The sequence below is a fragment of the Microtus pennsylvanicus genome, chromosome 14 (assembly GCF_037038515.1).
Source record: "Microtus pennsylvanicus isolate mMicPen1 chromosome 14, mMicPen1.hap1, whole genome shotgun sequence".
NCBI lineage: Eukaryota > Metazoa > Chordata > Mammalia > Rodentia > Cricetidae > Microtus > Microtus pennsylvanicus.
The window spans coordinates 15,813,461-15,834,536 of record NC_134592.1 but is presented as its reverse complement, the minus strand read 5'-3'; the positions used below and the strand labels follow the sequence as shown (position 1 = coordinate 15,834,536).

General features: G+C 42.6%; 2 protein-coding genes across 3 annotated transcripts in view; one reads left to right on the top strand and one right to left on the bottom strand.

Moving 5' to 3' along the window:
* Positions 1-628: 628 nt before the first annotated feature.
* LOC142835233 (uncharacterized) lies at positions 629-8,002 on the bottom strand. The gene is made up of 3 exons (XM_075948544.1): positions 7,990-8,002; positions 6,513-7,187; positions 629-742 (listed from the first exon to the last, which is right to left on the bottom strand). Exons 1-2 carry the CDS (start codon positions 8,000-8,002, stop codon positions 6,589-6,591), a joined length of 612 nt encoding a protein of 203 aa, XP_075804659.1. The 3' UTR covers positions 629-742; positions 6,513-6,588.
* The window catches only part of Golga5 (golgin A5), a 36,422-nt gene continuing 22,089 nt past the window's right edge, over positions 6,744-21,076 (top strand). Inside the window, exons 1-6 of one of the 2 annotated variants that reach the window (XM_075947410.1) lie at positions 6,744-6,861; positions 9,307-9,868; positions 12,821-13,048; positions 14,218-14,437; positions 15,023-15,146; positions 17,399-17,602. In XM_075947410.1, the coding sequence (XP_075803525.1) occupies positions 9,328-9,868; positions 12,821-13,048; positions 14,218-14,437; positions 15,023-15,146; positions 17,399-17,602 (1,317 nt within the window). In that variant the 5' untranslated portion in view covers positions 6,744-6,861; positions 9,307-9,327. The remainder of the gene's footprint in view (positions 6,862-9,306; positions 9,869-12,820; positions 13,049-14,217; positions 14,438-15,022; positions 15,147-17,398; positions 17,603-21,076) is intronic. The other variant, XM_075947411.1, reaches the window with a different exon arrangement.

Sequence of the window (21,076 nt, the reverse complement as noted above, 5' to 3'; positions counted from 1 at the left end):
CATGGTAAGTCTTACAGAGGCTTAAGGAATGAATGCGTTAGGGAATTCGTGAATGAGGAAATCTGGCAAAAGTCTAAAAATTGGTGCAAGAGAAGAGAGCCAAACTTATTTTTTTTTTAAGAAATTGGCTCTAGCCAAGCAGTGGTGGCTCCTGCCTTTAATCCTAGCACTTGGGAGGTAGGGGCAGGTGGATCTCTGTGAGTTTGAGGCCAGCCTGGTTTGCAGAGTGAGTTCTAGGACTGGCTTCAAAGCTACACAGAGAAACTCTGTCTTAAAAAAAACAAAAAGAAAAAGAAAAGAAATTGATTCCAGCAATAGTTAACCCATGCCTATGATAAAAAACAAACAAACAAACAAACAAACAAACAAAAAACATAAATCCATGAGTTCTTCCCTGATGACCTAATCACTTGTTTTTGAGACAGGGTCTCTCCTAGATTGGTCTTGAACTGGCTATATAGCTAAACTGCTGCCCTTCCTGCCTCAGTTTCCTAAAACTGTGATTGCAGGCCAGTATACCTGATGATTTCTTAAAGGGCCCACCCTCATCATCGTTACACTGGGGGTTAAATTTCCAACTCATGAATCAGAGATATGAACGAACAGTACCAGGGTAGGTCTAGTTTTCCTCAGGGGCTCGGTGGTGGAGTCTCTCAGAGCAGTTTAGCCACGAGGAAAGCAGCAGAGTTACCTGTCACATCTGGGAATGTAAAATGTCACTCATGGACACGTACTCTGTGATCTGTGAACAAAAGAGTAGAACAAGGCTTATTTCACCTGGCAATCTCCATAGAAGGCACAGACGGATTTTTAAGTATTGAGAGTCCTCTGCTGTTGGTAGCTAGAAGTGCACAAAGAGCGTTTTGTGAGTTCAAGGCCAGCCTGATCTACAAGAGCTCATTCCAGGAGAGGCTTCAAAGCTATAGAGAAACCCTGTCTCAAAAGAGAGAGAGAAAGAGAGAGAGAGAGAGAGAGAGAGAGAGAGAGAGAGAGAGAGAACAAACAAGATTTTTTATTAGTGTGTGTGTGTGTGTGTGTGTGTGTGATAATAGGGTATCACACAGATGCCCTGGAATTGGAATTGGAATTATAGGTGGTTGTGAGCTGACCAATAGGAGTGCCAGGAACTGAACTCTGGTCCTCTGGAAGAGCATCAAGTGCTCTTAATTGCTGATCCATCTCCTCATTTCCCTCAATTTTCTTTTCTTTCTTTCTCTTTTTCTTTTCTTTTTGTTTGATTGGAAGTGAGACCCTAGCACTCCAACACCCCTGTATCCAAGGACTCTGGGATATTTGGTCAAAAGTGAGATCCCAGCCCTCTGACACCACTATATCCAAGGAGCCTGGGAAGTGTCCCCTCAGCCCTTGGCCTGGGAGTTGCCTTAGATCAGACTCTACCTCCAGAAAAGCCCACCAAGTGCTGCCCCCTCCCCAGGGAGGGTCAGGACCACACCCACAGACTATTTAGGCTGCCTCTGAAAAAAAGAACACGTGGTCTTCGGGTTTTGCGTGAACCCCCTTCTATCTCCCCCCTACACCCGGCTATGCTTTTCTGGCCACCAGGGAGCGCTGCAGTAAACATGGGTCTAATCTGGCCTGATTGGAATTATTTGCGTCAGTGGAGAGGCTCATTTTAAGATTTTTCCGTGTGTGTGTGTGTGTGTGTGTGTGTGTGTGTGTGTTTTCGAGACAGGGTTTCTCTGTGTAACAGCCCTGGCTGTCCTGGAACTCACCTTTAAACCAGGCTGACCTCGAACTCACTGAGATCTGCCTGCTTCTGCTTCCTGAGTGCTGGAATTAAAGGCATGCACCACCATCACCCAGGAGGCATGTGGTTCTTTGTGAATTTAAGGCTAGTCTGGTCTGCATAGCAAGAATATGCATTGAGACTCTATTTCAAAATTAATTCTTAATTTTTAAAATTCAAGCTTGCGTCTGGAGGGGTGGTTCAGTGGTTAAGAGCTCTTGTGTTCTTGCAGAGTGTATGCGAGGGGTGTAGTAAAGAAACTGCCTGCATGGCTGCTCCATTGCTGGGATGTTTTGATTATGAATAAGGGAGGGAGATTATCCAGAGGCAACAGAAAGAGTTCAGCACAGAGAGAAAAGAAAGCAGATTGAACATTGCCAGGACTGAGAGAGTGAGAGAGCAGGAGAGAATAGAGGAAATAGCAAGATAGCAATAGATGGGGAAGAGTGCACAGTGAGAAAAAGGATAGCAAGAGAATAGTGAGGGGAGGATAAGGGGGGGATAACGAGGGATAGAGAGAGAATGAGAGAAAAGCAAGAGTGGGAATAGAAATAGAGAGAGAACGGTGAACACATCATGTGGACTATAAGGAGGATGGGAAGCTGGGGGAGGGAAGGGCAAGTTGGTCAGATGGTCTTTAAAACGTATAACAGGGGGCTGGAGAGATGGCTCAGCGGTTAAGAGCATTGCCTGCTCTCCCAAAAGTCCTGAGTTCAATTCCCAGCAACCACATGGTGGCTCACAACCATCTGTAATGAGGTCTGGTGCCCTCTTCTGGCCTTCAGGCATACATGCAGAAAGAATATTGTATACATAATAAATAAATAAATAAATATTAAAATAAAATAAAATGTATAACATTAACTTGTGATACTGAGGGAGCCTGGAGGCCAGCATGAGCTTTGATCACTGATTGGCACCACAGGTAGTCATGTGTTCCTTTCGTCAGGGAAAGCGGAGATTCTACTATGAAGGTCCTGGGTATCTAAATCAGTCCTTGGGTTTGACAACACACAAAATCATTTTGCCGGCCCATCTCAGTGTATATTTATGTTAAAAAATTATTGTTCTGAGGCCAAAACAAATCAAACATAAAATTTCCTTCTGGAATAAATGGCTGCTTCACTTTATTTATTTATTTATTTATTTATTTGGTTTTTCGAGACAGGGTTTCTCTGTGGTTTTGGAGCCTGTCCTGGAACTAGCTCTTGTAGACCAGGCTGGTCTCGAACTCACAGAGATCCGCCTGCCTCTGCCTCCCGAGTGCTAGGATTAAAGGCATGCGCCACCACCGCCCGGCTTTCACTTTATTTTTTTAAGTCAGTTACAGGTCAGATCAAGATCGGCTGGTTAATTTGGGAAAGATGCTGACACAAATATCCTTCAGGATCAACTTTCCAAGGTGAGAGAACCTTGAAACCATGGGGTGTTATAGTCAGGCCTGGAGGTGGGACAGGGTTAGGACAGCATTAGGAGAGATACAGACTCATAGTGTATAAACTGATGCCATGACCACTCTGTGGTATGGGTAAGGGGAAGAGTTCTGTTGTAGATATGATAGAGAGAACAGGCAGAGGTGTTTGGAAGAATCCAGAGCAGAGAGAGAAAGTAATAGATTGAACATGGCCAGAAGATTAAACCAGGCCATGAGAGAAGCAGGAGCATTGCTGCAAGGGTAGGGAGCATAGAGAGAAGAATGCAGGAGAGCAGAGGGAGGGGTAGGAGCGAGACAGAGAGAGGAAGACAAAGATAGGAGAAAGTCAGCCAAAGAGGGAGCATAGCCGAAATAGCAGGGTTATAAGGAGAATGAGTAGTTGGGGAGGGAAGCCCAGAACTGGGTTTAGGGTAGGGAGGAGGTGAGAAGAGCTAGGATGCCATCATGGACTCTGTAACCATAATTGTGATACTGAAGGAGCCTGGAGGCCAGCAAGTACTTTGGTATGCTAAGGGGCACTGCAAATAACTATTTACTTCTTCTGCCAGTGATAAAGAAAATGGCTCCTTTTGGTAGAGGGGAACCAACTTCACAAGTTCCTGGGGAATACTGGCTTTTGCCTAATCACCAGAATTTGGGGAAATCCTTTGGACCTGACACATACCAGAGATAGCATGTCCTGACTTTGAAGGAAGAGGAAGAGAATATGAATTTCTGATCCTTCCTCCTCCATCTCCCAAGTGCTAGAATTATAGGCATGTACCACCAGCCCCAATTTATGCACAGTTAGGGATCAAACTCAGAGCTTCATGCTTCATGCCTATTATTCAAACACACTATCAACTGAGCTATAGCCCCAGTCCTTGACATACTCTTTTGGCAGCCTGTCCATTGTGTGTATACAAACACACACAAAAATACATACACACATATACCACACACACATATACATACATACATACATATATATATATATATATATATATATATTCAAGACAGGGTTTTACTGTGTAGCCCTGACTGTCCAAGAACTCACTCTGTAGACCAGGCTGGCTTGGAACTCATCAAGATCTGTGTGTATCTAACTTCCAAGGGCTGGGATCAAAGATGTGCACCACTATCACCCAGCCACTGCCAATATATATATTTTTGCTTTTGGAGACAGGGTTTCTCTGTGTATCTCTGGCTGTCCTGGAACTCACTCTGTAGACCAGGCTGGCCTTAAACTCACAAAGATCCACCTGCCTCTACCTCCCCGAGTGCTGGGATTAAAGGTGTGAAACCATCATTGCCTGGCACTAATATTTTTGAAGAGGAAGATTTGGTTCTGCCTCAACTGTTTTCATTTTCACCTTTCAGTGGTTAAAAAACATTGCTTTAAGCACTTCTGGGGTCACACTAATCTAGATTTTAAATCTCATCTGTGACATGGTGTGCTTGGTTTGAATGAGAATGGGCCCCATAGGCTCATATATTTTTTGAATGCTTGCTCCTTATCTGATGGAATTCTCTGAGAAGGATTATGAGGTGTAGTCTTTTTGTGTTTCAAAAGCCCATCCCATTCCCAGCTGGCTCTCTCTCCCTCCCTCTCCCCCCTTCTCTGTCTCCAACTTTCAGATCAACATGTAAGCACTTAGCTACCGGACCAGCGCCATACCTGTCTGCCTCCAGGCTCTATGCCATGACAGCCATGGGCTCGAACCCTTGGGAACTGTGAGTCCCCAAAATAACTGTTTTAATTTGGATCACAGTTGAAAAGTTTCTGCACCCTGATAAGTCTCTATGCCAACACAATAATCCAGGTCAGACCAAATCAAACCGAATTAGATAAAGCCCAGGTTTAATGAATACCATGCGCCTGGATGGTCTTCCAGCCCCCCAGAGAGGAGATGGGAAAGGAAGACCAGAAAACCACGTTTGTTTTCTCGGAGGGCAGTTTAAATACCCTGTGGGAGCAGTCTTGAGCACCTCTGGGGAGGGGTTCTCATTCGGCGAGCTTTCTCGGGGCGGGGTCTGGACTGAGGCAACTTCATCAGCAAAGATGGGTCATATGATCAAATCAACATCAGAGGAGCTGGAAACGATATCTCCATCCTGGGATGGGTTGCAATCACCTGGCAACCACTGATGATAAATAATCCTTAACAGGAAGAGCAGCTCACTAGCTGAGAGCTGTGGTACCACCGGCCACTCGGTGAGAACAGTGTATCCCGAAAGTGCTGTGAGAATTGAATGAACTCTGCTCAAGGATCCCGGAAACCGTTCTCCATTGCATAAGGGCTCTAAACACAGAGAGCAACTATCTGCTTCTGCTGCTCTGGGCTGGACTAAACTGACTTGACAGGAAGAACATGGCTTGCAATTACTCCTAATATTTAATGTGAAGTCTAGGAGCCCAGACTTTGGAGTGAGATGGACCCCCTTTTCAGGACACACAGTCTTAGACAGATTAACATCTCTGAGCCTTAGTTTCCTCAATGCCTGAATGCCCACACTTGAGAATATATTGTAGACTTTTCATTAGGATCATATTAGCCTTGTTCTGTTCACCCAGTAGACAGCATCTAGTAAATGGTTGAACACAGATTTTATTATTGAACAATGATTTCAGAGTCTGTGAACTGTAGGCAGAATATAAATATAGTACTATGGGAAGTACTCTGTCTTTTAGGTCTCAGCTCAAGTTATCTCTTCTTCAAATGACAGCCTGATTTATTTTCCTGCCTCTGGTCATTTCTCCCTGTTTTTCTTGATTTACAACCTTGGTGATGCTCTGAAATTATTGTTCAATCATTGGTTTAGCTAATATCCACCTCTGCCCCTTGAAAGCAAGCTCCATGGAATCAGAGGTCAGGTTTTCTATTTTAGATTATATTCTTAATGTGTGTGTGTGTGTGTGTGTGTGTGTGCGTGTGTCTCTTTCTACTTTGTGGCTGGAACTTACGCCTTTGTTTTTTTTTTTTGTTTTGTTTTTTTTGGTTTTTCGAGACAGGGTTTCTCTGTGGCTTTGGAGCCTGTCCTGGAACTAGCTCTGTAGACCAGGCTGGTCTCGAACTCACAGAGATCCGCCTGCCTCTGCCTCCCGAGTGCTGGGATTAAAGGCGTGCGCCACTACCGCCCGGCTGAATTTACACCTTTGTGAGTAACTATTTGTATATTGAAACATCCCACACGCCCAGGGCTCACGTTTTCTGTGTTCCCAACCTGTTTCAGAATCCTCATCTATGAAACTTTTGGATTCCAGAGGGAGGAGGAGTTTAGAGGCCTGGGCGGGCTCACCATTTGCTCACATCCCACCCACTTCAGTCCGGACCCGCCCCTGTCACTTACGTGGCCTATGACGGGCCACACCCCCTTCGTAGGCGTGACCCTCAATGTTGTGCCAGCCGCGTGGGCGGTGCTTACGTCACACGCACGGTGTTCGTGTGCGACCAACGGGAGAGGGGCGTGGCCAGGGGCTAGGGCCCCGCGGACGCCGTGGCCGCCGCCTGATTGGCCTATTAGGCGGCCGGCGGCGCTGGGCTCTCCGCCGCTCAGGCAGCTGGGCGGCCACTCTGTTTTGAGGTCCTCGCCGCCCTTCCACGTCTCCCGGAAGAGGTAGCCGGCAGGTCCGGGAGCCCGCTGCTGTGGCGGCCCGGTTGGGCGACCAGGCAGTGGCCTTGTCTCTCTGCTTCCTCAGGTGAGGCGCGACCAGGCCGCGGTCGGGACGGCTTGGCATGTGGGACACGGTCTCCGTCTTTCCCGAGTGCCGTCGTGCTCGTCTTCGCTCAGGACCGAGGAAGGGACGCCACAGTCCCGTAGGCTCTGGCCACCGAGGCTGACTGTCCTCCACCCCCGCAAACTTGCTGTGGGGGCGCAGTGGGTCGTGTCGTCGCCTGCCGGGCACCCAGGGTTGGTCAGACCGCCGGCCAGACAGCCGTGCCTGACCGCTGACCCCTGACCCTGCCTCTGTGTGACATCTGACCTTCCAGGTTGCTTTGCGCCACCGAAGTCCCCTCTTGGAGTCTGTCACCAGGACAAGAGTCCAGGCCCTAGCTCGGTGTCTATAATCCACGTGAAGGTCCCCGGTCGTGTTTTAAAGTCCCGTTAACTTTCAGATGGGAGGCAAGACGTTAATTGATACGTTGTCTTTAGGCTTTTTTTTTTAGTTGGGAGAGTTAATTTTCTCTCGTTCATCACCAAATTTTACTTTACGTTTGTGTGGAGTTTTATAAGGCGGAATGCATGTCACGTTAACGTTTTTGACTTATCGTAAACTGAAATACACACCTAATGAGTTTTCTGAAGAATGTGTTTAAACAGTGAACTCCATGACGAGGTTAGATGTGGAGAGGAAGGGGTTAAACGGTGGGCTCGACACTGAATTGACCTAAATTTCAATATCTGAGGTGTCATCTAAGCTCTGGGACCTTGCTAAACTATATCCATGTTTGTTTTTTAGAGGATATTGCAATTTACCCCATACTGTAGCTGAGAAGGTTATCCGTGATGGTGTTTGCACAGCCCTTGGCAGATAAAGATGAATTGCCCCAGTAGTGTTTCTAGGAGTGCCTGTGTAGGCTAGACTCTGGGAATTCATTAGTGAGCCAAACAGGGATTGTGTCTAGCCACCCACTCCCCTTCCCCCAAGAGCGAGAGACAGATGTTTTAAAAGCAACAGCTATAATAACCAGAAGCACTGTAAGGCAAAAGAAGGGCGTGCACACGGAATAAAAAGGCTTAGCTTAGGTGATAAGGAAAGATAACTCCGATGCTAGTGAAGAAAGCATTAGAATTGACATTTCCAGGGCAAAGGAACGCTAACTACATTCATCAGTCATTGTTGACTTTGCAGTTTACTTTATACTATAGCATGAAGGCTAATTACTTCATTGCCTTGACCTATGTGGCACCTATAAGTGTCCAAATGTGTTGGATAGATAGTCATTTAAAAAAATTTGCACTCAGCTTAACATGCACATGGTAGGTACTAAGTATTTATATAGTTAAAAATTTACTTGAGACCCCTGTATTCATATATAAATCACTTTAACAGTCATAACTTTTGTAATTGTCAGAAGGGGTTTTCTCCCCAAGTTCAGCTCTTTGAAACAAATTTCAGAGAACTGTTTTATTTGGTTGTAGTGGAATTTTGCTAAGCATATTCTTTGTTGTTTGAATCCTGCATGGATTTGTTAAGGCATCCATGAAAAAGTGTCCCAGGCTGGATAGATTAGACCATAAAAGTTGATCTTTCTAACTCTTCTAAGTCCGAGATGAAGGTGTTGGCAAGGCTGATTTTGTATATATATTTACTTATTAGTTGTGTGTGCACTTGGAATTGTGAGCCAGAGGACAGCTTTCTTGAGTCCTCTGTCTTGTTCCCCTATGGGTTCCAGGGACTGAATTCAGGTTGTCAAGATTCAGGGCAAGCACTTTTGCCAACCCAGATGTCTTGCCCGAGGCTGATTTCTGAGGATTCATTTTTGGCTTACAGATGACTATCTTCTAGCTTGGTTTTACCTTCTCTCTCTTTATGACTGTTTGCGTATACATTTCTTCTAATACAGACATCAGTCTAAATGACACCTTTATAGACCTCACCTCCATAAAGTCACATCTGAGGTCTCTAGGTTTGGAGTTAAGTATATGGACTTTTGGGGAACATAACGTAGTCTCTCACATATGTGTTTGTAATGTTAAGGTTTGTCCTTCATTGAAATAATAAGGAAAATAGTAGTAGTTATAATAATGATAGCGGAAGTTACTAGAGGGGGTTACTGTATGCCAAGCATCTCAAAAAGTATTTTCCTCTATTGTTTGATTATAAAGCCAGTCTGAGCTAAGTATGGTGATGAGTCCCTGTAGCCCCAACTATAGATAGAAGTTCAGATAGGAAGACAGTTTGTTCACGGTAGCTTGGGCAGCACAGCACAAACCCACCACAGAACATTTACAAAAACATTCTGTAAGGAAGTGTACCTACTGTCCTATATTGTCAAGGTAAAGTTTCTCATCTTCTATTAGTAATTTGTTCAAAGTTGCCTGGCTAGTAACAGGCAGGTTAGGATTTCAACCTGGAACTCTTTCCAGATGATAAACTGATCATATCTTGTCCTTTTTTTTTTTTTAACATGTTCATCAGTAGGATTATCCTGCTGCCATCATGTCTTGGTTTGCTGATCTTGCTGGAAGGGCAGAAGATCTTTTAAACCGAGTTGATCAAGGGGCTGCAACAGCTCTCAGAAAGGAGAATACCAGCAACATCTTTTATAGCAAAAATACTGACTATCCTGAACTTCACCAGCAAAACACAGATTCAACATACCAGACTGGACCTAAAGCTAACTATATTTCCTCAGCTGCTGATAACATCCGGCAACAAAAAGCCACCGTCATAGCTGGCACAGCAAACGTGAAAGCAGGATCCAGGCCATCCGGAGAGGCCTCCCATCCCACTGAACATGCATCTGTCCCTAGGCCTTCGTCACAGTTTGTTCGAAGGAAAAAGTCAGAGCCTGATGATGAGCTGCTGTTTGATTTTCTTAACAGCTCCCAGAAGGAGCCGATGGGGAGAGTGGAGATCAAGAAAGAGAAGGGCAAGGTGCCCGTCTTTCCAAGCTCTCAGTCCTCAAGTGTCAGTTCTGTGGACACAAGTGTGACCACCACCAAGCCCACTGAAGAGAATCCTGGGAGCCAAAGTCCTGGTAGTTAATCAGCCCTGTTTCTTTCAGAATCAAGCAGATTGGATGTGTCATCCTAAGTTAAAATGTTTGAATAATATTCTTTACCAACTATTGTAGGATCTGTCCTCACAGGTGTAAGAGAAGGATCTTTGCCAATGTGTGGTGTAAACGAGGGTGACAGCATTGTCTACATTAGTCAATACTGTGTTCGAGTAGGGATTGTGAATGTTGTCTGCTGACCTTTGCCATACCTGTGACTGAACTCAAGCTTGCATACACTAGACAGCCATTCTACCACCAGGCTGCATCCCCAGCAGTTTTACTTGTATTCTGTTTACACCATCCTGTTTCCTATCCTTTTTTATGTTAGATGTTACATCTTTTTTCCCCTATGAAGCATTTGTCTATGTTACTCTAAAATATACTAACATACTTTTATCACCTTAAAATTTTAGTAGTTCTTGTCCAGGCACAGTATGTAAGCCTATTATCCTAGCTACTTGGGAGCCTGAGGCAGGAGGATAACAAGTTCAAAACCTTCCTGGGATACAGAATGAATTAAAGGCCAACCTGGAAAATTCTGTGAGATCCTGTCTAAAAATAAAAACTAATAATTAAGGTCTATGTATAAAACTAAATAGTGCAGCACTTGCTTGGAATGCAGGAAGCCTTGGTGTTCGATCTTAGTACTACAAAATAGAAAAGTAGAATTAACAATTCTTTAATATTGAGTCAATATTCTGATTTCCTGTTTGATCATATTTTTAAGAATTTGGAAGCAGGATTTAGTGGCACATGCATTTAATATTAGCACTTGGGAGGCAGAGGCATGTAGATCACTGAATTTGAGGCCAGCCCAAGTCTATTCCAGGACAGCCAGGACTACACAGGGAAACCCTATCTCAAAAAAGAAGAAAAAAAGGTGTCTTTAAGACTCCAAAGAAGAATTGAGTTTGTTTTTTTTTTTTTTTGCAGGGGCGAGATTTTGAGATCTTAATACCGTTTTTATCTTTAGGCTACCCTATAGTCTTTGTTTTGCAATTTATCTATTGATTAACATGTAGATTATTACAAATTATGTGTAAATGATAAATACACTCTAATTACGATTTTTCTTTTGACTTTGAGCTACTTAAAAAATTTCCCTTGGTTACAGATATGAAATTTTCCTATTTTTTATAAATTTTAACTTGATAACTTTGAAATCATATAAAATAGCCTGTGAGTTTCAGTTAAGTCCAAGTGTGTGTGTGTGTGTATGTGTATGTGCACTTGTGTGTGCACACTGGCACATAGATGCACATATATCTAAATCCTTGCATTAAATGTGTAAATTATACTTTCAGATCTTTAACCCACTTTTTTTGGACCTACTGAAGAGCTGTCAATATTTTAAAATATTTATGTTTATTTTCTGTAGGTGTGTGGGTGCACTTATGCACAGAAGCACATAGAGATCAAAGGACAGTTTGAAGGATTTGTTTCTCTCCTACATGCGTTCACTCCTATGTAGGTCCTGGGGATTTAATTCAGATTGTCAGGCTTAGCAGCAAGAGCCTCTTCCTGTTGAGCCTGTAGTCAGATATTTGGGGGAAATGTCTTTCTTTACTTATTTATTTGTTGGTATTTTGAGACAAGATCTAGAGTTTGTAATCATCCTGCCTCATCCTCTTAAGTTCCTCCTAAGTGCTGAGATTACTGGCATGTGCCATAAACCTGGATCTTATTTGTGAATTAGTTTTGAGAACTATTCTAGGCTAGGTTGGCCTTGATCTCATAGATTAGCCTCAATCTTCTTTATTTTGTGTGTGTGTGTGTGTGTGTGTGTTTCCGAGACAGGGTTGCTCTGTGTAGCCTTGGCTGTCCTGGAACTCACTCTGTAGACCAGGCTGGCCTGGAAATCACAAAGATCTGCCTGCCTCTGTCTCGCGGGTGCTGGGATTAAAGGCGTGCACCACTATCACCTGGCTGGTTAGCCTCAATCTTACAGTAATCATTGTGCCTCAACCTCCCAAGAGGTGGGATTACAGTATGTACCACCTGGATTTCACCTTGTTATTACTGTCCATCTAACCTTGTGGAAAGTTCCCTTCTGCCCATGTAATTTAAAAAGTAAGTTAAATGTGGGGCTGGAGAAACGACTCAGTGGTGAGAGCACTGACTGTCTTAGAGCATCTGGATTGGATTCATAGCATCCACAAGATGCTATGGGTCACTACTGTCTGTAACTCTCTTCTGGCTTCCATGGACACAGGGCATTTACAAGGTGTACAGACAGATATTTGTACACATTAAAAATATGAAAGTAAGCGGGGCGGTGGCAGTGCACACTTTTAATCCTAGCACTTGGGAGACAGAGGCAGGTGGTCTCATTGCGTTTGCGGCCACCAGGTCTACGGAGTAAATTCCAGGGCAGCCAGGACTACATAGAGAAACCCCGTTTTAAAAACAAAACAAAACAAAAAAATTAAAAATCAAAATAAGTTATGTGTGAATTTGTATCAAAGTTAATTGAAATTAAAAACAAGATGGATTAAACTCATCCTTTGGAAGGACCTTTTGATTTCGGTTTGGTTATCATAAATTGCTGTGACCTATTGTACTAGTCTTATTGCTTTGAACCCCACAGCAATTCTGTTGTGCCTTCTTGGTGTTTTTCGTGTTGACACTTGTATCCCCTTTTTTCAAAACCATTTCAGAAATAAGGAAATCCAGTGTTTAAATTATTTTTGGCTTTCTCCTTTCCAGAATTGTTTTTATTTTCTGTTCCTTTTCTTCCAGTGTGTTCAGACGTTGAGGATCCTTGCAGGTCTGTAGACTCCATTTATGAGAATAGATTTTTATTAGGAACTAATGATATTTTTATGGGATACTAACTATAGCAACCAACTCACCAAGAGGTGTTCCAAAAGCAAGTGAGTCTGCTTACATAGTGACAGTGCTATTGTACCCAAGTGTGTTCTTTTTTTGCAGAAGTGAATAGTTCTGATTCAGTGCCTGAAGGCCACCAGGAGTCCTCAAAGGAAAGCACTGCATCTGAGGCCGCCCCCAGCACGGAGCACAGCCAGGCACCCCCTGATGGGAACAGGTCACATGAATTGTCTAATCTCCGCCTGGAGAATCAGTTGCTTAGGAATGAAGTCCAGTCTTTAAATCAGGAAATGGCCTCACTACTTCAGAGATCCAAAGAAACTCAAGAAGGTAGAACCAGTTCTTCTATTAGCACAAAACAGAATTTTGGCTAGTTCAGATTTTTAAGGCATCATTAAATTAAAAAAAAGGGGGGGGGGGACAACGTTACACTATAGCCTAGGCTAATCTCAAACCTATAGCAATCTTTCTGTTTCAGCCTAACAAATACTGGGTTTATATGTGTAAATTATTAATTTAAGAGCCAGTAGAAACTAGATATTAATAAAATCTAATTACTCACTTTATTCTTGATTTTAAGGAGAACTATGTCATGAACTAAAGTTGGGGTTAAGTGCTAGACTCTAGTAGGCAGGGTCACAGTGTTGCCGCTTCAGGAACCATAAATGAACATGGAATTCTATGTGAAAAGTGACATGACTGCAAGTAGATAATCCCTAATTCTTTAGAAATGATTATTTTAAAAAACATTTGGGACTGGAGAGATGGCTCAGTGGTTAAGAGTATTGGCTGCTCTTCCAGAGGATCCAAGTTGTATTCCCAGAACCAATAGGGTGGGTCACAACCATCTTTAACTCCAGTTCTAGGGGATTCAGTGTCCTCTTCTGACTTTCAGGTACACTGGCCATGCATGTGATGCACATACATACATGCAGACAAAACTCCCATACACGTAAACGTAATTCTTTCTAAAAATTAATAGCCAGGTGTGGCACATGCCTTTAATCCTAGCATTCAAGGGGCAGAGGCAGGCAGATCTCTGAGTTTGAGACAAGCCTGGTTTACAGAGTGAGTTCCAGGACAGCCAGGGCTATACAGAGAAACCCCGCCTTGGGAAAAAAAAGAAAACAAATAACGTGTCTGTGGTGTGGTAGCGACAGAGAGGATGTGAATACTATGACTGGCTGAGGAAGAAAGGATAAAGGAAATGTCTACCCTGGTTCCTAGGGCCAGTGACAGCAGTGTGATGGAACAATGGGAAGTTTTATTTAGGCACTGAAGAAGGCAGAATAAGATTATTAAAAAGACTAAAAAAAGCTTTGGTTTGCCTGGACTAATATAGACATGAAATGTTTTGAAACTAATGTTTCATGAAACCCTGTGAAGTTTATTTCGATACTTTTAAAATTATTTTTGGTGGCAGACTACATGTATCACTAAGTATATCATAAAAAGATGTATTCTGTTTTGCTTGAGTACAGAAATTTTATTTTTTCTAGAATTAAATAAGGCAAGGGCAAGAGTTGAAAAATGGAATGTTGACCATTCAAAAAGTGATCGAATAACTCGGGAACTACGAGCCCAAGTCGATGACCTTACTGAAGCAGTGGCTGCAAAGGATTCCCAGCTGGCTGTGCTCAAAGTGCGACTACAGGAGGCTGACCAGCTGCTGAGTTCCCGCACGGAAGCACTGGAAGCTTTGCAGAGTGAGAAGTCACGGTAGGTAGTTTTGCTAGTCAAGAAGGGCAAGCTAGAACACGGACACTAAGATTGTAGTGTTTGCAACTTATGAACAGTCAGCTTCCTTAGAAATTCACAAGAGGGAAAATTTCTTGTAATGTTGGAAATGTGAGTGATTAAAATGGATTCATTTTTTAACCATTGAGATACATTATTAGAAAACTTGAGAATATTTGAAAAGCATAGTGCCATCCATACATTTAATATGTGGTATGCACTTATAGTTGTCCTAAAAATACAAAAATATTCTGTTCAGAATGTCTAGATTGGGGCTGGAGAGATGCCTTCAGAGATTAAGAGCACTGGCTGCTCCTCCAGAGGACCTGGGTTCATTTCCTAGCCAGCCATATGGTAGCTCACATTGTCTGTAACTACAGTTCCAGGGGATCTGACATTCTCACATCGACATACATGCAAGCAAAACACCAGTCAATTAAGTAAATAATTAAGAAAAAACTTACACCACCTATTTGGTTTGACTAATTCAGATGCTCTAGGAATTATGGCACCTGATTGCTTGCTCCCTGTGGAAGTGTGTTCTTTGATGTGATCATTTTCTTTTAGAATAATGCAGGATCACAATGAAGGCAGTAGTCTACAGAACCAAGCTCTGCAAACTCTTCAGGAGAGGCTGCATGAAGCCGATGCCACTCTGAAGAGAGAGCAGGAGAGCTACAAACAGATGCAGGTCAGAAGGAGATACTGCATTCTTCTGGTGCTCAGGCAGGGGGTTGCCTCTGTACTTCATAGCACATTCATTCCTCAGCAGAATTCTACCATGCATTTGTCGAACAGAAGCCTAGATACTTGAAAAAATTATCTTAATCCTTGCTAAATTAATTTTACATATTAGAGAAAATTAAAATGATTAATGTTTATTAGAGTTGTGCATCTGTCATTGAATTTGGTTGTAACAACCATTGCCAATTCAGTAAATGCCAGCTTGGGGTATCTTGTTTACTTTTATTTAACCTTGTCTAGTTCTAGTTTAACCTGATTCATTTATTTCAAGAGAAAATTGTACGTACTATTTACATCTCTTTTCTTCTTTTTTTTTTTTTTTTTTTTTTTTTTTTTTTTTGGTTTCTCGAGATAGGGTTTCTCTGTGTAACAGCCCTACCTGTCCTGGAACTAGCTCTTGTAGACCGGGCTGGCCTCAGACTCACAGAGATCCTCCTGTCTCTGCCTCCCGAGTGCTGGGATTAAAGGTGTACACCACCACTGCCCAGCTGGGGGATTGTTTTGTTTTTGTTTTTGTTTTGTTTTTGAGACAGAGTCTCACTATGTAGCCCTGGAAGTCACTAAGGACTTCACTATGTAGACCATGCTGGCCTCAAAAATTGCAGAGGTCCACTTGCTTCTCCCTCCTAAGGGCTGGTATTCAGGGCATTCAACACCATGCCCGGTTTAACGGTTTGTTTTTATAAGACTCAAGGATGAATCTGTTGGACAGTCAAGGTTTCAAACTCTTATTTTGCATCTGTAAACATTCTAAAATCTGAAAAAAAAAAACAATTCTGAAATACTTCTGGTCATGAAATACTTGAATAAGGGGTAAACAACCTGTTCAACTTGTAGTTCATATTAGAAAATATTAATGAGAGGCCAGGTGGTGGCAGTGCAGTCCTAATCCCAGCTCTCACGAGGCAATTGCAGGTGGATCTTTGATTTTGAGACTAGCCTGGTCTGCAGAGCAAGTTCCAGGACAGCTAAGACTACACAGAGAAACCTGTCTCGAAGAAAAATATATATTAATGAGATATTTTACATTGTCTTCTGTCTTCTGAGTCTTTAAAACACGATGTACTTACTGGGCGGTGGTGGCAAAAATCTTTAATCCTAGCACTTAGGAGGCAAAAGCAGGTGGATCCCTGTTAGTTCGAGGCCAGTCTGGTCTACAAGAGCTAGTTCCAAGACAGTTAGGGCTGTTATTCAGAGAAATCCTGTCTCAAAAAAAAAAAAAAGAAAAGAAAAAGAAAAAACACTCAAACAACAACAAACAAACAAAAACCTGGTGTACTTTACACTTACAGCATATTGCAATTCATTCACTCAGCTATTGAAACTGTCTTCAGGGATACTTGGTTTATATTTAGGTTCCTTAAAATTTAGTCACATACCTAATTGTTCTAAAAATATTCAAAAGTTTTTCTAAGAACAGGCTGTTCCCCAAGAAGCTAAACATAGAGACATAGAGTTTCTATGGTTTAGCAGTTCTACTTTACATATCTCCCCAAGAGATTAAAAATGTGTGTTCACATAAAGCTTGCTGACTGTGTAGAGCAGTGTTCGTATCTGGGCAAAGCTGCAAATACAAATGTCTCTTGCTGCTGGGATAAACAACCTGTGACGTGTCCATACAAGGAAACCTTGTTAAGGCCATAAAAAATAATGAAGTGGAGGCTGGGGAGAGGCTTTAGTACAGTGCGTGCTTTGCCAGCACAAGGACCTGAAATTGGATTCATGTAAAAGTGTGTATGGTAGCACAAATCTGTGACCTCAGTTCTGGGTGGAGCTCTCTGGCTAGCCAGTCTAGCCTTGGTGAGAGAATCTGCTCAAAATTAAATAAAATAAATAGTGGCTTTCACTGATCTGCTGAGGGTTGCTTCACCTTTGTGGCAGTTCTCCTACCTCTGCCTCCCAAGTACTAGAGTTAGGTGTACATTTCTCACACATTTCTTAGAAAACAGATCCCCAGCACCAAAATTGGAAATTCCATTTCGCTAAACCTCAGAATAGACCTTGTTGCACCTTGAACAAACTCCTAGTTAACTTTAATGCATTGCTGTGCTTGGGTGCTACAACTTTATATATTTTTCTATTCTTTTTCACCTTACTGTTGGTTAGAGCTAATAAATCCCTAAAGATATCTGAATGCATGGATATAAATATATTTCAAACTAAATGATAAGGATAAGTGTAATGTAAAATTTACCACAGAGTGAATTCACTGCACGCCTTAATAAAATGGAAGTGGAACGTCAGAATTTGGCAGAAGCGGTTACTCAGGCAGAAAGAAAGTACTCTGAGGAGAAGAAGAAGGTTGATGAGCTCCAGCAGCAAGTCAAGCTACACAGGTCAAGCTTGGAGTCTTCTAAGCAGGAATTGACTGACTACAAGCAGAAAGCTACACGAATACTCCAGGTAAGCATGAGTGTACACTCTGATGTACCCCTCGCTAGGAGGCATCAGCACCCTAGATACTGTGAGGTGATGTGTTGGCTGCATTGCCCTGCTACATTTAGGACCTTTTGGAAAGGGTAGAAATTCTGAGCTTACCACTGCCTGATTCACATCTTCAGCTTGCTACCTTTATCTCTTATAACGCTATTGTTGTATGTTATATCCCTTTGGTGGTTCCTATAAAAACTAAAGTCACCAATGTAGCCTTCAGCTTCTCATCAGAGAGCAAATGTGCACTTTTGCTTTTATTTAGTGTGGTCTGTCTATCAATGCATGGGTTCCATCCACCTGCTTCATTTTAGTTGCTTCTCATACATCTTGCTGTTCTTACGTGTGTGACTACTGCTGCTGTGTCCTAGCTCACGGAAGCGTGTGGTCACTTAATGGAAGACTGAGAACTAGGTTTTGGGACCCCTCCCAAAGAAGAAAAATTAAGTTGGTTTTATGTTTTGCTTTCCTTTTTTTTTTTGAGCCGTTCCCTGTTTTGTCTCAATGTCAGATACATCAGAATGGTTAGGACTATACTGTCTTTACTTATTAAGAACTTATTTTCCTTGCTCCATCATATAATTTCTATCTGTTACATTTCTGAACTTTTCTTCTCTAAAAGGTCTAGAATGACCTGAATGTGTATTTGCTGTTATATTTTGTTGTGTTTGCATACACTTTGACTTTGACTTGGATGACACAGTCAGCTCTCACCTTCTTGGAGATCCAGTCTTCTGTGCAACATAGCCACCTTACCTTCTAGTTTGTCTTCTCGTGTCCTTGTTTCTAGTCCTCTGGGGTTCTCTTCCTAGTCTCCAAAGAGTAAAGGTCCCTTTAAGTCTGTCCTAAATCCTCTTTCCTACCTTGTATTGCTATCTGCTCACTCTGCTTATACTTGTCCCCCATGAGACTTCAAGCATGCCTCTAATCCTCACCTCCTGACCTCAGGTTCTTGCTGCTTGGTTCTTTAGGTGTTGAGAGCCTCAACTCCAAACCAGCTTCTTTGTTGTTTTGTCCTGGAAAACATTGCTATCAGCTAGCAGTAAAAACATGCACCCCCACCACACACACACTTGTTTACAAAACTTTATTTACTTATTTGTTTATTCTTTTTGATTTAAGGGCACATTCAGGTTAGCAGATTTTTTTTTAAAAAAAATCAAAATAGGGGGCTGAAGAGATGGCTCAATGGTTAAGGGCAATGTCTGCTCTTCCAAAGATCCTGAGTTCAATTCCTGGCAACCACGTGGTGACTCACAACCACCTGTAACGAGATCGAGTGCCCTCTTCTGGCCTGCAGGCATACATGCGAGCGGAACACTGTATACATAATAAATAAATCTTAAAAAAAAATCAAAATAATTTACAGGGTAAAGTCATTGATGTAGTACAGTAGGATTTGGAGAGAAAGGGATGCCAGTGTTCACTGCAGTGAGCTGACACTATAAAGATAACTGTGAAGGGGGAGCAGGGAGGCTCACACAGGGTAGAGATTTAGATAAAGAAGCCGTGCCAGAAGCAGGGGTCCAGAGAGAACACAGTATGCCTAGGGAACTAGTGCCAGAAGCAGGGGTCCAGAGAGAACACAGTATACCTAGGGAACTAGTGCCAGAAGCAGGGGTCCAGAGAGAACACAGTATGCCTAGGGAACTAGTGCCAGAGTTTAGGTGATGGTGAAAAAAACCCAGTGACAGGCTGAAACCAGATTGTGAAGGCCCATTCAGGTTTTATCCTGTAGGTGATGGGGGAGAGGTGCTAAAGAAACTGAGTAGCATTATAAGATTTGAAATTAAGAAGCATAGCAGCAGTGAAGAACTTAGGTAAGAGTTGGACATCATCTTGGTCTTCATTGCATCCTAAAGCAATATCTGATACTCAATAGATGTAATGAAAGGGGTAAGTGAGATGATGAGAGCAGAGGCAAGCAGATGCTAACAGGTGATTATAAGACGTGTTAGGGCCTGATCTAGGTGGGTAAAGGTGAGGATGGCTAATGGGATAGCTACTAGGTAGAAGATAGAATATTTGAGAAATTTAAATTAGAAATTTAATTAGAGGGAAGGGAAAGAAGTCAGATAGAATCTGGGATGACTCAGGGTATCTGTTTGCATGTAAGGGTATTGTTTCTTGTCCTCTGAAAGGAACAAAGAGGGATGATGCCATGTTAGGGTTGAAGGCTATTAGGACAAATTATGAGCTTGAAAAATTGATAGGGCATTGATGTGAACGCGTCAGGAAGGTAGAAATTCAGGCCTAAAGCTCAGCAGAAGGTCTGGGTATTAGCCACAGGAGATAGCATCAATTGGGGTGTAGGTAAAATCAATCATGAATGGCATGTAGCTTGCGGGGAGAAGGCCTAGGACTAATTATACAGTTCTAAACATCAGCATGTACAAATTGGGCAAAGAAAACTCCTAAGAAGAGAGCACCCAGAGTTTGGGGAACCAGGAAGAAGTTGGGCCAGGGGAGAATGCCTAAGGACAATGATGGGCAGTTAGGCAGCTTCTGTGATGTGATGAGGACTAGGTAGAGTTCTTGGATTTGACCTGTGGAATCCCTGGGTTTCTCAGAAAGGGCAGGTTCGGTATGCTCTGGGAGATAAAGACATAAAGACAACAACAGCTTGACTGGCGACATAATGAAAGGCCAAAGACTGGATGCAGGTGTGAGAGTTGCCAGGCTGGGGTCTTGTGATTGGATGGGAGGTGGCATATAAATGGTGATGTTCAAATTGAAAAATAAAGTTTGCAGAAAGAAATGAAAATGCCTACAGTTCCTCCACTTAAAAGGAAAAATTCTTTGAAAGGAGAATAACTTTAAAATTTTGTATTCAAGGTGTAAAAATTGATCTTTACTGGTTGAGAATTGGCACTTTATACATTGATCTTTATAAGTCTTAGATCTCTTCTTCTTGATCATCTTTCATGCCAGGGATCCACAGATTTTTCTGTAAAGGACCAACGTAAAATTTTTTTTCAAGACAGGGTTTCTCTCTGTAGCTTTGGAACCTATCCTGGAACTCAATCTGTAGACCAGGCTAGTCTCGAATTCACAGAGATCTGCCTACCTCTGCCTCCCAAGTGCTGGAACTAAAGGTGTTTGCCACCACTACCTAGTGCCCAGTAAGTATTATATATTCTATGGGCTAAAATGGTTGCCACAGTATATTCTTTGTTTTTATTTCTTATAATCCTATTGAAATGTGAAATACATCCCAGCACTCGGGAGGCAGAGGCAGGCGGATCTCTGTGAGTTCGAGACCAGCCTGGTCTACAAGAGCTAGTTCCAGGACAGGCTCCAAAACCACAGAGAAACCCTGTTTCGAAAAACCAAAAAAAGAAAAAAAGAAAAAAGAAATGTGAAATACATGGTTAGCTTTTGAGCTATGCAGAAACAGGCTGCCAGATTGACCCATGGACCATGATTTAGACACCTGCTATACAGTAC